The sequence below is a fragment of the Toxotes jaculatrix genome, chromosome 3 (genome assembly GCF_017976425.1).
Source record: "Toxotes jaculatrix isolate fToxJac2 chromosome 3, fToxJac2.pri, whole genome shotgun sequence".
Taxonomy (NCBI): domain Eukaryota; kingdom Metazoa; phylum Chordata; class Actinopteri; family Toxotidae; genus Toxotes; species Toxotes jaculatrix.
Genome location: NC_054396.1, coordinates 12,224,304 through 12,239,953, shown reverse-complemented (window position 1 = coordinate 12,239,953; position 15,650 = coordinate 12,224,304). Strand labels below are relative to the sequence as shown.

The following is a 15,650-nucleotide window of genomic DNA, read 5'->3' as shown; positions in this document are numbered from 1 at the left end:
TTGTGTATTGTGCTTTTTGGACAATCACGCTTAAGTACATGTAAGGTCATAGTTCATTTATTCATTCCTTTGTGTCACAAACAAATAGTCCCTGAAATCAAGACAAATGGCTTTTTACACATTTTGTGAAGTTTGTTTTGTGTACATTTTCTATAAAATACATGGTATTGTAATATACTTTTGATCTAAAAATGGTAGAAAACCCTGGTCTGTCCTGCACTGTTGGGGCAACTGTGTCGAAGGAAGCTGCTCACAATCGGTCAGTGCGCATGCGCGCACACACACACACTCACTCACTCACTCACTCACTCACTCACTCACTCACTCACTCACTCAGGATCAGAGAACATTTGGGGCCACGCTGTCTTTTTACAATTAGAGGTAAGCTACAGGTTCTGTAGGGTGGAGACCAGGCAGGATACTGGGTGGAGAAAGGACTCGCTACAAGACGTTTAAAATAATGGGGTGGATTTAAGTTTCAGTTCAATTGGAACTGATCAACATGTCTGCTGTTGTGTGTGAGTCAGAGTAACATAAAAACTGGTGCTCTGAACACGAGGAGATCAGTCTACGGAACAAGAGAATACACTCCGATAATAATTAACTTAGAAGATTCGAGTCTGAACATTATAAACAGAGAGCAGCAAATGTGTCTTTGTCTTAGTGTCCGTCAGGAAAAAAAACACAAACATCTACCATGTGTCATCCATGGTAAGTTATGATGTCACTGAAAGAGCTGATGTGGTACGCACATACTGTACAACCTGCACTCCATGTCACTGGACAAGAGTCTGGTGTGTGTTCTGATACTCGACCTGGGCCAGCGCTGTCCTCGTCTTGTCACCCAGTCACACCCATCCGAGAGACTGGCTGTGAATACACAGTGCTCATGTTCAGCAACCATGGGACCCTCTTCCTATACTGAACATCATGTGGCTCATGGTGCCAAAGGATCTGGTCAGTCTTGAATACAAACTAAACCCCAACAAGGGCTCTATCAACACAAAAAAAGGAGAGGTAAAATATTCATGGTCCGATAAAGGCAGTCACAGAAAATGCCACTGAAAATACCACCTCCCTCTCTCTCGGCTCCTCTTTCCTCAGGGCCTGGTCCGTCCTCTGATACCTTTACAAAACAAGTTAAACTTCAAGCTAAAATACAGGGACCCACTCCTCCGGACTGGTCAGAAGAGATGTATAGTGGGACTTTCTGGGTGGGTCTCTGACAGGGCTGGTTTTCACTGTGAACTGAGTGGTGACTGTTCTGGGTTCCAGATCTCTCAAGTGTCCACCACGGGTCCGATGGAGTCCTGCTGAGGGCTCTCCAGAGGGGAGGAGCTGTCTGGGGCTGGTGGGTGAGGGGAGTGGGCAACCCCTGCTCCTGAGCTGCAGCTCACGCAACCCTGAGAAACACAAAGATGAGGTAAAAGTGGTCGCTGGTGGTCAAAACGAAGGATGATTTGTTTGTGGTGAGTGTGTGAAGATCCCCACCTGTGTATCTATCTCCTGTGGGATAGTATGCTGCTGGATCCAGGGGTGGACCTCGGCCAGCTCCTCTCTCTGCTCCTGGCTAAACCACGGCTGGAGGGGCTGAAGCACCCGAAGCTTCTCTCTGTCCTCTGCCAACACCTCATTCTGGTCCCTGTAGGTCAAATAAGACAAGATATAGGACAGAGAAGAATTCAAAAATGTGGGAGTGATATAGACACAGTAAAAAAAACAAACACATATAAGCTACAATCGCTGGACAACAAATGAAGACAAACAGTCTGCCATGTTAAATCAGGTTTGAGAGAGTTAGGATGTTAATGTTAAGATCAGGACCATCAGAGAGGCAGAGTCATACGGTGTCACAGCATGTCATGACACTCACGGCAAACCGAAAAAGCCAGTCTTCGATACAAAACTGATTTTGTCCTTTCCTTTATTAAGAGTGAAATGTAAACAGCGAGAGTAGTGCTGGTGCGTGTACCTGGTGTGGATCTGGTACGTCATCATGACTCGCTCCGGTGTGTGCTGGATCATGCTCCACAGCGAATTCTCCACCCGAGTGTCGAAGCTGTGCTGGTGCTCTGCTGGCGCCTCCTGGCTCTTGCGGGCTTTACGTGATGTGTCTGATGAATCATTGCTGGCAAAGTATTTGCTGCTGTTGCTGCTGCCTGTAACGCATCAAGAGATCTGTCAGTCACTTTCCTTGACTGCAATATTTAAAAAAAAAAAGTATTGAATGGCTTCAACTAAGAAGCACTTTATAGTTGTGGCAGAGTAATGATAAAGCAACAATATTATTTACATGGCAACTAGTGCTTTCATATAGTTTCTAATCTAAACAAAGGGTGGATGCAAAAAATAAGTAATAACATGGACATAAGAGCCGCGCTGGTTCACACATTTATTTGTTGCTCATTTCACTCAGCTGAAAAAGTTTGTTTGCTGTTTGTTTGTTTGTTTGTTTGTTTGTTTGTTTGTTTGTTTGTTTGTTTGTTTGTTTGTTTGTTTGTTTGTTTGTTTCCTTCTTACCAGTGTGAGAGGTGGAGGTTCCATTGGAGCCAGATCCAGATCCAGATCCTAGTGAACCTCCAGACTCCCCTGATCCAGACCCTGAGGCGTTGGAGCCGGTTCCTGACCTGGCATCCTCCTGCAGCAGCAGGTCAAGCAGCTCACTGGATGTAGACTGAGCATCATGGTTCCCAGACTCACTGGGGGCGTCACCCTGAGCAAGGAGCAGGTTTAAGAGTCAGAACCAAACAAGGATTTAACTGGAGATCTACATACACTGGACTGGATATGTATGAAAATCCATTTGTCAACACACTAACTAGGACATGTACTTCTTGAAAACTTCAAGAGCAAAGATTTAAGACAGTAGGCATACTGAATGTGAAGGTCGACAGACAACAGCAGACGCACCTCATTGGCATGTTTTTCGTGGAGGCTCTCGGCGTGGTTGTGCCCGGTGCTGCTCTGCCCTTCACTCGGCTTGGGCAGCTCCTCCTGCAGCAGGTTGAGCTGCAGTGGAGAACTCGAGCGAGAGCTGGAGAATAAAGCCCGGGGCCCAGCTGCCTCCTCTTCCTCTCCAACAGAGGAGCTGGCTCTGGGTGAGTAAAGCAGAGGGCCCGGGGAGGTCAGAGTATGGGGGGCAGGCTGGGCTTGGAATTGAGGCTGGGGGAAGGGAGCGCTGCCAGGGGCGAAGCCTGCCAAAGTGATGGGTGTCTGAGGCAGCATGGAAGGAGCGGACGGCGGGTAAATGGACGGGTAACCTGCAGTGAAAGTTGGGTAGTTGGGCAGGATGACAGCCATGACCGGAGTCACGTAAGGATTGATGCTCTGCGCTGGAGCCATGGGCTGCATGCTGTGAAAGTTCTGGATATTCTGCACATTCTGAATGGGCTCCATCTGGACTGGTTGCATGCCTTGCAGGCTCTGAGCAGGCTGCATGATGTTGAAGTTGTAGCTGAGCTGGGTTTGGTCTGCAGGTTGCAGGACTACAGGAGTTGCTCCAGGCAACTGTTGTGGTCTGGGCTGTTGCTCTGGGCCAGGCTGAGTCGCCATCAAAGGGAAAAATGGCGCCTGGAGTGGGGATGCTTGGCTGTAGGGTGTCCCCATCTGGGGCTGGGAGGACTCTGAGGAGGGCCAGGAAGAGTCAGGGACACGCCGAGGGGGGCCAGATGGAGAGGCGTAGCTGTCTGAGGAACCCTGCGGTTTGGAACGCTTGTGTCTGGGCTTTCCTCTCCGAGAGCGGTTCCAACCACCAGCGCTCAATGGACGTAGGTAATCACCTATGGTGAGATGGTCACAACTCTTGTTTAGTTTTCTTAAAAAAAACAAAATAAAATAAAATGACTATTTATTTCAACAAATAAATACATGCCTGGGTGGTGTGAGTGAGCCATTGAGCTGTTGTCAAGCTGCAGGTAAGAGCTGTAGGGGCTCTGGAGAATGCGATGCCGGAAGCGATCCACATACTCTTGCTCCTCCTTCTGGGTGTGAGCTGACAGCACCTCCTTGGTGAGACCTACAAACCGCCGCTCCTCTGTGGCAGGGCTCGGGGCTGGACGGACAGGGGTGGGAGCAGCATCAGCAGGCTCGCTGCCCATGGGTGCATCCTCCAGTGCCGTGGCCTCTGTGGGAGAACATCAAGGAAAAAACACGTTCAGCAAATTCCTAAAAGAGCGATACAAAGCTAAAGCTTCGAAGATTTAACCGCCATATTCATTTGGTTAGCATTTTGTTAACATACGTAAGGGTGTGTTTATGTACCTGACTCAGGCTGCGGCACATGTACGATGGTGCTGCTGTATGAACACTGGCTGGTAACCGAGACGACGCTCATGGCCTTGGTGGACATTGTGATGTCCGTCAGAGGCGCTCCCACCACAGCTGCAGCTGTGGGGCCCACTGACACCTCACTGTCCAACACCACCACTGGACAGAGGAGAAAACAAGATGAGGATCAGTTAATGTTACTCTTGAAAGAAATGTTGAAGAATTTTACCAAAATGATAGGACCAAGTGGTGTGCTGTGTGTGTTTGTGTGTTTATACCATCTGAGCTAGCCTGAGCCGTGTCAGTGGCTCCAGCTGGCTTGTCGTCTTCTGAGGTAGAGGATGAGGAGGAAGAGGTGGCATGGGAATGAGACTCACTTTTACGCTTAAGGGCTGGACCTGTACAGCTCTCCAAATATCTGCAACGCACAAAAACACACGCACACAGAATTACTGGCATGAAAGGAATTAGGTGCTTTATCACGCAGTAAACTGAAAAAATGTGAGAGTGGCACAGCGATGCAATCACCACTCACCTGATGATGTTGTCCACACAGTTGATTTGCTGATAGGAGGGAATGTGTGTTTGCTTCCTGCTTTCTTCGCGATCTCGGACCTCAGGGTTTGAGACTGCGGGAGGCAGACGTGCTGGAGGAATAAAGGGACATTTTAGCCAATATTAAAATATTTCCACATTATAAAGTATACAGTATAATATTATTGTTTTATATTTAGTGTGTGGGGGACTGTATTACTTGTAGTAGGTTTGCCAAGAACAGCAATTTTGTGGCTGGAATCCAGATAAGCCTGCTGGCCCCAACTCTTCACTCTGTTCACATCAGCACAGATCTGCTGCAAAGTCATCTGCAAAAATAAACACACAGTGTGTCACATCAGTGTGATTCACCTTGGCAAGAGCAAATTCGCTACCATTGGCTTCCTGACAAGTTGATGTCTCACCGGTTCCCGGTGGGAGTCCTCCCACAGGTTACCGTTGCTGTCACTTGAAGAAGCCACGCTGATGTAGTGCTCATGAGAGCCGTTACTCCCCAAACTGCCGTAACCACTGGAACCATTGTTGTGGACCGGCTGCGGAGCAGAGACACAAAGAAGTGAGGAAACTCATATATACACACAGACACACAAAGAAAAAAAAAAAAAAACATCACAGAAAAGATCACTCTAAGAACTCACATCTGAATGGGAGGCATAAGCTTTTGTTATCTGTTTCAGCAAAGAAATAATCACCTGCAGGAAAAGTTTATAGATCTTTGCTTGCAGATCTTTTATTTCCTCATGAATGACCGGAAAATCCTCCTTAGTCTGAGCAGCAAACACATCCTCATTCAGCGGACTCCTACAAACGAAAAGACGAAAGCACAGCAATGTCAGCTTCACTGGGATGTCATTTAATTAAATAAGTTTCTTAATAACAATGCTGCTACAGCACTTTCCATTGAAACAGGTGGGTTATAGAAAAGAGCAAGCAAATACCCAACCCTCCACTTCAGCACACAGAAGGCACTGAGACTTAACTGGTGAATAAAACACTTAAACTATCTCCTTTGTTGTGTGTGTGCTGTTGCTCCTTACGTCCTGACTTTGTGCCGTCCGATGATGAAGGCCACCTTGCGGCTCCATGGGTTGATGAAACTGGACCAGCTGGTGTCCAAGGTGATGTAGTCTCCATTCTGACAGCGCAGACGCACCGGAGAGTGCTCAAATGGAGGCTGGCCCGCGTACTTCAACACTACACATGGCATCAAGAGTTCAAGTGAGAAATAAGAGAAGGATGAAGATGCAGCAGACTGTCAGTCACTATGAACAGCTCTAAGTGCAACTAATAACTTGTGTTACTGGTTAATGTACTCATTATTTATTCATTTATTTATTTTTACAAATCAATTCATTGTTAGTCGTCTATTTGCAAAGTTAGAAATGTCCTAATCCAAAAACATTTTTTGGCCCCCACCTTCCTTGAAAACGTACCTTTCCGGTGCAAAGACAGCATGAGGGGCCGGTCCTCTGGGTGAATGCAAGTCAGCATCGAGGTGCCAATCAGATCCTGGGGAAGGTATCCTAGCAACGGCACAGCCCTGTGGATAACAACCGTTAAATTAACTTCATCAACACACTGCCATAAAAAGGTTCAACGTAAACCGCTCGTTCATATGTTTGTGTGTGTGTGTGTTTGTATTGACCTGTCATCCACTTCCAGAAACACACAGCCGGGGGAGTGTGTAGTGGTGAAGATGCGCTTGTCCATGGGGATCCGAGGTGCTGCACGAATGAATAATTGAAACATCAGGACTATGTCAGTGGCACAGTGGGGAAGTACATACGCCTTCTACATATACCTCAGCACACTGAGGAGTGCATAGCACGAGCAAGCAGAGGTAGTGAATCAGGTACTAATATTTATTTGTTAGAAACATCTCGGGGATGGACATGAGTAAGAATAAACTTGAATAGATATCTTCTATTGAAAAAGAGTTTTAAAATACATGTCCTTGCAGTAGTGCACACAAATACATAAAAAGTAAATCACTTGTTGCTCACTATTCAATTAGCAAGGCTGTTTTGTGTTGTGTGCAGTTTATGGTGGTAACAACTGTACCTTCATATCCAGAGATGATGCGTTCAGCCAATGCCAGGCAGCACGGCTCCTCCTCCTCCCCACTGCTTTCTGTTCCCTGGACCTTCAGCAGGTAAGGTATGATCCGGAACGGGTTGTAACGCATCTCACCCTCACGATCTTTCCCGCCCCTAAAATATATGCTGGTATTTCAATTTCCTCTGTGATCACAGGTCAAAATAAGCCTTTTAACTTTTTTTAAAACTAAATACAATTATTAGTAGAAGCTTTACAGGAAACACAGTGAACAAACAGTCATATCTATTTCAGTACGCGTCTAATCTAAAACAGTGATCTGTTTACACTACAGTAATATACACTGACTCTGACAAAGCCCCATGGTGATGATATTCATAGGTAGAGATTATTAATTAAATGCAGACCATTTCTGATACTGATCTGCAAGAATGTGTGGAATTCATATGTTCTGTACATCTAAGAATAAATCTGTTATTGTGAAATCACTGATTTACAGGAGGTCTATCACAGGAGCACCTAATGGAATTAAGATACTGACCTAATTCTGCAGAAGAACGACTTGACCTGGGCACAGTCAAACAGAACTCCTGCTGTAGAGAGAAATAACAGAGAAAAGTGTGTTATTTGCCTGTTAAAATACACAAAGGAACAGACTCATATAAAACTAAGACCAAAACTAAAAATCACTATTGTAAAGTTGAATATATAAATATTAAATGAATTCACTAAATTATACAGAAAAGTATTTGTAAAGCAAACAAAAATAAAATTGAAGTCAAAACAGCTGGAATGAAACTAAATTTAAATTATAACAAAGCTTAAACCTATATTTAAAAATCTGAATTTGAAAGTTAGTTCTTGGCTTTAACCTGAAAAATAAGGATAAGATTCATAAAATGTGATGCAAACACACCTGTGTGCGAGTTGCTCCAGGGTGGGAGGTGCGGCTGAGCCGTGTGCGCGTAGAAGACGTTAACATCTTGGTGGAAGAGCAGCTCCACGAACTTGGCCGACTCCAAGAACTTCCTCTTGCAGCACAGGATGCTGGGAGCCTGCTCCGAAGCGTACAGCACGCGGCCACTCGACAGGGAGAAAACCACCACGAAGGAGTCCTACACGCAGACACAGAGAGACGTATGCACGCACACATAGAAAGACACATGCACACAAGCGAGCCAAGTCACAGACATACACAAAAGCAGTAAACACACATACACTCACACACACGCTCAGGCGTGAGGCAAAAATAAACGTACATGTGCATGCATCTATATAAGTGTGTATTTTAAAATGAAAATATGATATAGACAAAGCTTAATGTCTTGCTGTGACTCGGGTGTGTGTTTTCACTGGTATTTATGTACCACAATAAGGGCAGGAAAGTGAAGTAGCATCAGTTCTTGTGTGCTGCGTGGGTGCGTACCGTGTTTTTAAGGGTGTGTTCAGAGGTGACTCTTTCCAGCTCTTCCAGGGTGCAAACAGTGGCGTCTCTCCTCTCATCCTGGCCATTTCTCATCAGCAGTTTGTAGTACTCACTGTTGGCTACAGAGGACAACACAAACACACACAGCCCACGGTAAAACAGCAATGTCTGAAACCAGGCTTTTTGGATTGGATTTTTGGTTCCAACCCTACTCGGATATCAAAGAAAAAACAAAACGGTTTCTGAGAATACAAATGTTTTCAGTTGTGTGTTGAGCCCGGTTACCTTGCACTTGTTTGACACAGTTGAGTGCGTAATGTAAGGCCTCCACAGTGCTGGCTTTGCTGCGGCTGCGTTTGTCTGAGGGAAGCCTCTTCTTCATCTCAGCCACCGTTATCATCACTTCTCTGTGGGCCTGCCCTCTGTCACCACCTGCATGCTCACTGCTACATAGTCAGAGACACCATATCAATAACAATCCATATTCAGGTCACATACACATATACATGACAACATATTATATTTACTATATTTACAGCTCATTAAATACAAAGGGGTTTCTGATGGTTTTTATTTAACACCAATGGTATATAATTTATACTTCTAGATAGCAGTTTTTAGGCTGGATGGTCTTACCACATGCCAGTGTGCTATGAAAAACAACTTACGATGACTTGTTACTCACATAAAATGGATTTTACAGTGATCTTTCAGACCACTTTATTTTATGGATAGTATTTTTATCATCATTATATAATCAGTGAATGGTATGGTAACACACACGGTAACACGATTGGGAGAAAAGCACCACATTCGTGAACATCAGTGGATGAAAGATGAAGGATTGTGAAGAATTGTATTTGTAGCTCTGGCCATTTCGTTGCTTATTGTCAAGTCATGTGGAAAAGAAAACAAAGAGAAATAATAAACACAATCAGGCAAATACCTCTTGGTTGAAACTGAGGTGGATCCAGTGGCACTCCCAGGGCTGTGATTGGCCGAGGAAGAGAGGTCATGTGAAGTGCTAGTCATCTCCTCATCTTCCTGCCCCACTTCTCCACCTGAAGCTCCGCTCTCCTCTCCCCTGAGGCCCTCGGACTGCGCCCCTTCGTCCTGCTGCCTTGACGTCACCCTCTCCTCCCCTCCACCTTCTCCTGTGGTTGACGGTAATGCAGGCTCCTCCCCATCTGGAGTGCTGTCACTACCAGGCATCTCCGCACTTTGGACACTCATCAATAGTAATTTGTCCAATTACAGTGGTCAGTAAGGGTCTTCATATGTTCAACAGAGGGAATGGGTTCCATGTGGTGATGATAAATTAGTGTTCATTCAATCAGGGCTGAATGGCGGCTTTAAGGATCTTCCTTCAGAGCTGCAAGACAGCAAGAAGCAAGATCAGAACAGAGTTTGCAGGATTTCATTTACAGCATGGAAGAACTGGCAGCTGGTGGTGACCAACCAGCGAAGGTTAGCTGAGAGATAAGGCCACTGGTGCCTCAGGGCTTGTGAATATGAAATGTGTTATGACACAAATCATATGGTAACGGCACTGTCCTCAGTCTTTTCCTAGTTGAAAATGTTCGGCTGGTGGTTTGTTCAAAACAGTGGTAGCCAGAGTGCGGGTTTGTGCAAATAGAAACTAGAAACCCCAGAGCCTAAGGAGGAAATATCAAGTCACCATACCTGCTAAGCAACCTGTGCAAACCCCTGCAGACACATTCTTGTGCTATGAGACAGTAAAGTGTTATTTACTATGTCTTCAAAAGTGTAATGAAATTAATGTCCACATTTAATGACGCATTTAAATTTGCACTAATAGGTGCAAATGTCCTACTCTTTATGGTACCTTGTTCTAGCAGTTACTATTATAAGAATTCACCTTTCATCGAACAAATGCGCTGTCGGACATCGATCACACTGAGAATTAAGAATGTGACTGCTAGTTGAGCTAGTTGAGTGTCAAAGAAGAGACAGCAAAATGCCTTTCCAAAGAAGTTATATTTACTATGAAACTTGGAAACAACTACCATGCTGAATTATCATGTCACATCACGAGAACCACAGGTGTAATTAATAACTTTAACGATTTCTGCATTCAGTTTGGTTGTGCAGGTTCCAGGCGTGGCTTTTACTGGGGCACTTCATGAAACACAACCATCATTAGTGTAATTCCTTACACTTGTGCTTTTCCTGCTACAACATATCTGCCATGAGAAATGTCTACTGAGGCAGGGAAACACAATCAATCAATACATAAATAAATGAATAAATAAAGACTTGTATCAAATATGTGGCAAAAGCTCAACATACATGAAAAGGCAAAACAAAACAAGAAAAAAAAGGTGCATTACCCCAAATGTAACCACATGTATACAAATGAAATGTTCTGTGCAATACAACATTTTCAATTTCTGAACAAACACAATCTGCCTTGTTATCTAATACTACTGGACTGTCTGACCATCAGACTGACTCACTGCCTCCTGACTCACTCCACATCATCTACGATTTACACATTTCATCCATCAAAACTGCCAAGACCAGGTACAACCCTGCCAAATGTCAATCATTACACACCGCCAATAACACAAAAATTACATGGCACTCTGGTTGCATAATAGCTGATGCCTGCAGAGAAACTTTCCTTGTCTTTCTTCCAAGTCGGCTGCAGCTCAAATCCCCTGTGAATTATAGACATTTACTATGACGCGTCTTCCCTCCTCTTCTCCTGAATGGGCTTCAGTTCAGACCCAGCAATCATATTTCAACGTTGTTGCTTTTATGATTTATTTTTCAGAAACCAAACTAAAGGAAACTGAGGTAAAGAATTTGGTCTCTCAAATCAACTGCCTCTTGCCAGCCTTTTATTCAGTAATTTTAATAGCAGCAGTAAACAAACACATACTGCTGCTACCACCACACGCCTGTGGCATTGAGACAAGATCCTGACAAGAGGGACACAGAGACAGAGGGAGACAGACCATGACGGTTTGACTTTGTGTAATTTAATTTTGCTTATTTGGGGTGCCAGCACTCTCCTGGCATTTGAGATTTTGTCTCAAGTCAGTTTGTCTGGGTGTTTTTATCTCTTTAAGAAATTTATTCAACCCTTAACAAAGGATGCAGTCGTGCCTCAGGAGGCAGAGCAGGTCGTACACTAATCAGAAGGTTGTGGTTCAATCCCCCTGCTCCACCAGTCTGCATGTCAAAGTGTCCTTGAGCAAGATACACACTGCTACACTGACAATACAAAGGTCTTCTGCGGTGTCTCACAGTATGTAGTTTAGAGGAACGATTTTCCAGGAAATACAATGGACTTATCCAGCGTGGTGTAAATTTAGCTGAAAAAGATTTGTCTGCTTTTGAGTATTGGTTAGCGTGGATCCAGACACAATCATTTTCTGAAAACGTGCCATCTCTTTTCCCTTTGTCATGGTTCTGTTTTTGTCTTTGTTTTTTCTGCTCTTCACAGATTTCTTAAACTCCTCCGTCTGTTTAGGCGTAGCATATGCCGGCGTGTCAGGGTCACACAGATGTATTTGTATACACAGGAGTAAAACAAGACAGCATTTATAGTTATGAAAAGTTGAGCAACACAAAATTCACTTTTTTAACTTCTATAAATAATATATGTATTTGCAGATGTTAATTATCTGCTCAAATCAACAATAAAATTACTAAATGGGGACTTAAACAAAAATAAGAAGGAAAACTTTGAACAGGGCGGGACTGTGCTTTATACTGCCTGTAAAAGTAAAACTTTGACTTTTTTGAGGTGATAAATGTGGCCAGCTTGGCTTTATTAGGCTTTGGAGCTGGCCAAAAATAATGTTAATGTGGATACTTTCTAATACTGATGTGATCACAATCTCAAAAATCTATGCAACAATACAAATATATTAAAGAAACTGTTTAATAGTAATATAAACGCTTCCACTTCCACAGGCCAAACCCTTCATGTGAATAAAACTAAAACTTCTTCCTCTGATTCTACTTATTTACAGGTTGCGCAGAATTTGGACAACAGAACTGTGTGATTATAATTTCATAGGATCATATCACCAGAATATAACTGTTCTGAAAGTCAATAAATGAAAATGATGCATGATAATGTTACATTTTTGCCCAGCCCTACTTGGCTTGTGGAAAAATAAGGCACCACAGGCCAAATAAGAATTTCCACAACCCCTAGTACAGTTAATGGCCTACCTATCTTTTCGAAACTGGGGCCTATCACATTTCTATGGCAATATCTCCTGTTTTTGCAAATAGGCTTCTGAGGGAGGCAACACTTAAGGAAGGTGTTTTTCACACAATATACATGACTGGCAAAAGACCAACAGCCTGAGTAAGTTCACTGTGCATTTCCTCTTTGATACTGTCAGCTTAAATCATAGATGGATGCAACAACTTAGATGAAAAGCACTTAAGGAAATGGTCTTGTCATCTCAAAGAGTCTTTCGGACACACTCCAGTCTCATGATTTGATCTGCCTGGTGGAATGAAATCACCAGCACACACAAAATTCCTGCAGATATGGAAGTAAGATCCTGGCAGATCCACAAGCATTTGGCACTATCATGATATTATATAATGACATTTACCCACTGGCAACATGTAAGTGTGGGAAATATACACCTTTAGGTTAACAATTATTTAAAAGGCTGACTTCTGACGAGTTAAATATTTATGGGGCTGAGGTAGTATAGTGAGCTTGTGGATAAACATATTTATAGGTCACTTTAAAATCCAAGATTATAACCACAAATTAAACAAACATACACAAACAAAACGGATGTGAGAGAGGACATTAAAAATCACGGATAGCTGTTTTATCTGCGTTCACCCACTACAACAAGAAAAGCTTTTCAGACTTCAACAGCAGACCACAACCAGTTCTCACTCAAAACAAACCTGACACTCATTTGACGGTTCACTACCCCCTCCCCATATGAACCCAGTAACCTCAATAACCTCAGTAACCACTACACGCTAAAGCTTAAGGGAAAGACCGCTAATACACCGAAGACTAATGCACAACCGCCATTCACCACTGAGTACTGGCATTATTATGTAAACAGCCACACATCTGACCAACTGCAAATGAAATATTGTGACACAGTAATATATAAGTGTAAATGAAGCAATTATTAAATCGTGGCACTGGCAAGACTGTAAGGCCAGAAGTGTTTTTTACGAGCTGGCGTTTCAAATATTACCATGTACTGAAAACTGATAACTTGCTGCCTACCGTAACAGTAAATATGATAACTGTACATGTTATTCATGGACTGTAAACTGCAACATTAGCTACAGTTTGTCACTAACTCAACTGCCAGCCCCGCGCTACTCGCTATGCGCAGTCCCCCTGACTTATGGCAGACATGTCGTTTAGCTAATATAGTAGCAACACACGCTACTAACCACTGCTTACATCCTAGTCACACATTGCTGTCTGTAAATGTAAAGCATCCAGCTAAAACAATACAACACATACAACAGTACAGTAGCACTAAAGAATACAAGACAACGATTACATATCATTTGTTTACATCCACTGTTCTCTCTGTTTGGTGCCGTGGGCGAGGTGGTTAGCTAGCTTAGCTAGTTAGCCAACTCTCTAACGACACCTCAAATTATAGTTGTTCTGGAGAAATATTTACCTTGTCGACTACACGTGTGGTTCGGCTTCAATATACAAAAAATAAAAGTATATCAAGCGGACCGCCGGGCCATATCAGAAGTATATATATTTTTTAATTATCTCCCAGTCACGTAGCTACAGCGTAATCTACTCCGGAGCGCTTGACACATTTGTGCAACGTGAGGCCGGCCACACATGGCCCCGCCCACTCCGCGGTGATTGGACAGGCGAAATTTGCATCTTTCGTGTGATTGGACAGATAGTCCGGTGGTGGGCGTGTTTTATGCCGCAGATCGTCAGCGGCTTGCTGGCGGTTCACGTGGATCTCCATGTTACACAACAGAGAGACAACAACCCGGAGCAGCCCGCTCAGGCACCGACTCACTACAACAGCCCTGCACCCCCCCTCCCGCTGCTGAATGAATGAACAGAGCAGCCGCTACAAGGTCCAGCTGAGGCACCTCACACATGTTGTTGCCTTCAAGGAGAAATTTTAAATTTGACTGCCAGAATTACTGACATTTTTTTCACAGTATTTTTCCTATAAGACATTAATTGGAGAAGATTAATTAACGATTATAATGATCGATTAAACATCCTAATATTTTTTTTAAACAAGAACCAAAACAAAACCTCCCTGCCTCCAGCCTCTCAAAAGTCAATATTTGCTGGTGAGGCTTTCTGTGATAGTTTACTAAATGTCTTTGGAAAGTGAGGATATCAGCTTACACTCAGAGATTGTGATGGAAATTTTTCTCTATTTACTGACATTTTATTAACCACTATTAGTTGATCCTAATTTGCTTGATGTTTTGTTGGTTTTATAATATGGTCTTGAGGAAAACTCTTTTAATCAACTTTTTTTTTTTTTTTACAGTTGGTATGGCAAGGACACTTAAATTTTAACTTGAAAACAGTTGTTTTTGACACGGTTATGTCTTTGACATATGTGGTAACAGTACAGGCAAGGCTGGATTACTAACTTTTACTAACTTTTTTTTTATGCCACAGGTCCACCTAAAGGGTCAATCCATCCTTGAGTACAAGTGTTGTAGAAAAGAAACATGATCGATGCTGGATTACATGACAAGCCTGTTGTGGAAAGTTTGTTGGGGACTGGGTCTCATGAGACTGGTTAATAGGTTGGATGGCTCAAGGAAGAAAGCTGCTGAGGTAAACAGGTGGTGTTCATAACAATAGAACACAACCCTTTTCTAGCTGGGAGGGTTTTGGCAATGAATTGGTGTAACATTACAAACAATTGTTTTTGGTACAATCTCCCTTGTGTCATTGACTGTCAGAGACCTGTTCTTTAATGTGTATGACCTAGTGAATCCTTTCATTGAATTAGTGAGGAGGTATTAGACTTCAACTAATGAATCAAGGAAAATCTATAAAGTTGGACACAGACTACCTGTGAGACAGCCAGTCACTGTTGACATTTATTCTGTTAGAATAAGAAAAAAAAAAAAAAAAAACCCACTCAGACAAGGTCTTGTGATTTAAGTTAAATCTGTTTTATTCAAGCAAAAGGCATTTAGGGCTAAAGAGTAGAACCACACTTATTTGGAAGTAACTTGGCCTCAAATTTATGGAGTTGACAGCAGAGGATGGAGATAATTTCATACATCTGTGATAAAAGGCTGCCATTTAAAATCATTTGCAGTGGCTTTTGAAAATATTACACAATTTCCTTAATGGCTA

At 43.2% G+C, this 15,650-nt stretch overlaps 1 protein-coding gene across 2 annotated transcripts; it reads right to left on the bottom strand.

Moving 5' to 3' along the window:
- Positions 1 to 43: 43 nt before the first annotated feature.
- Positions 44 to 14,107, bottom strand: per3 (period circadian clock 3). Of its 2 annotated transcripts, none has more exons than XM_041033244.1 (22): positions 13,966 to 14,107; positions 9,249 to 9,674; positions 8,588 to 8,748; positions 8,303 to 8,421; positions 7,793 to 7,991; positions 7,418 to 7,469; positions 6,883 to 7,031; positions 6,467 to 6,545; positions 6,255 to 6,361; positions 5,859 to 6,015; positions 5,514 to 5,622; positions 5,226 to 5,354; positions 5,021 to 5,129; positions 4,802 to 4,913; positions 4,545 to 4,684; positions 4,261 to 4,425; positions 3,872 to 4,123; positions 2,911 to 3,779; positions 2,521 to 2,713; positions 1,973 to 2,159; positions 1,492 to 1,642; positions 44 to 1,403 (listed from the first exon to the last, which is right to left on the bottom strand). In XM_041033244.1, the coding sequence occupies exons 2-22, from the start codon at positions 9,533 to 9,535 to the stop codon at positions 1,281 to 1,283; spliced, it is 3,849 nt and encodes a 1,282-aa protein (XP_040889178.1). In that variant the 5' UTR covers positions 9,536 to 9,674; positions 13,966 to 14,107; the 3' UTR covers positions 44 to 1,280. The 2 variants fall into 2 exon arrangements, with proteins under 2 accessions (XP_040889178.1, XP_040889179.1); XM_041033245.1 differs by having other exon boundaries at positions 7,418 to 7,466.
- Positions 14,108 to 15,650: the final 1,543 nt, after the last annotated feature.

Excerpts from the sequence above, each read along its gene's own strand:
- per3 (XM_041033244.1), bottom strand. The coding sequence starts at position 9,535 with ATGAGTGTCCAAAGTGCGGAGATGCCTGGTAGTGACAGCACTCCAGAT. Across the intron at positions 6,546-6,882 it reads CATCATCTCTGGATATGAAG|CACCTCGGATCCCCATGGAC; the intron begins GTACAGTTGTTA and ends TCATTCGTGCAG. Across the intron at positions 1,643-1,972 it reads ACGTACCAGATCCACACCAG|GGACCAGAATGAGGTGTTGG; the intron begins GTACACGCACCA and ends TTTGACCTACAG.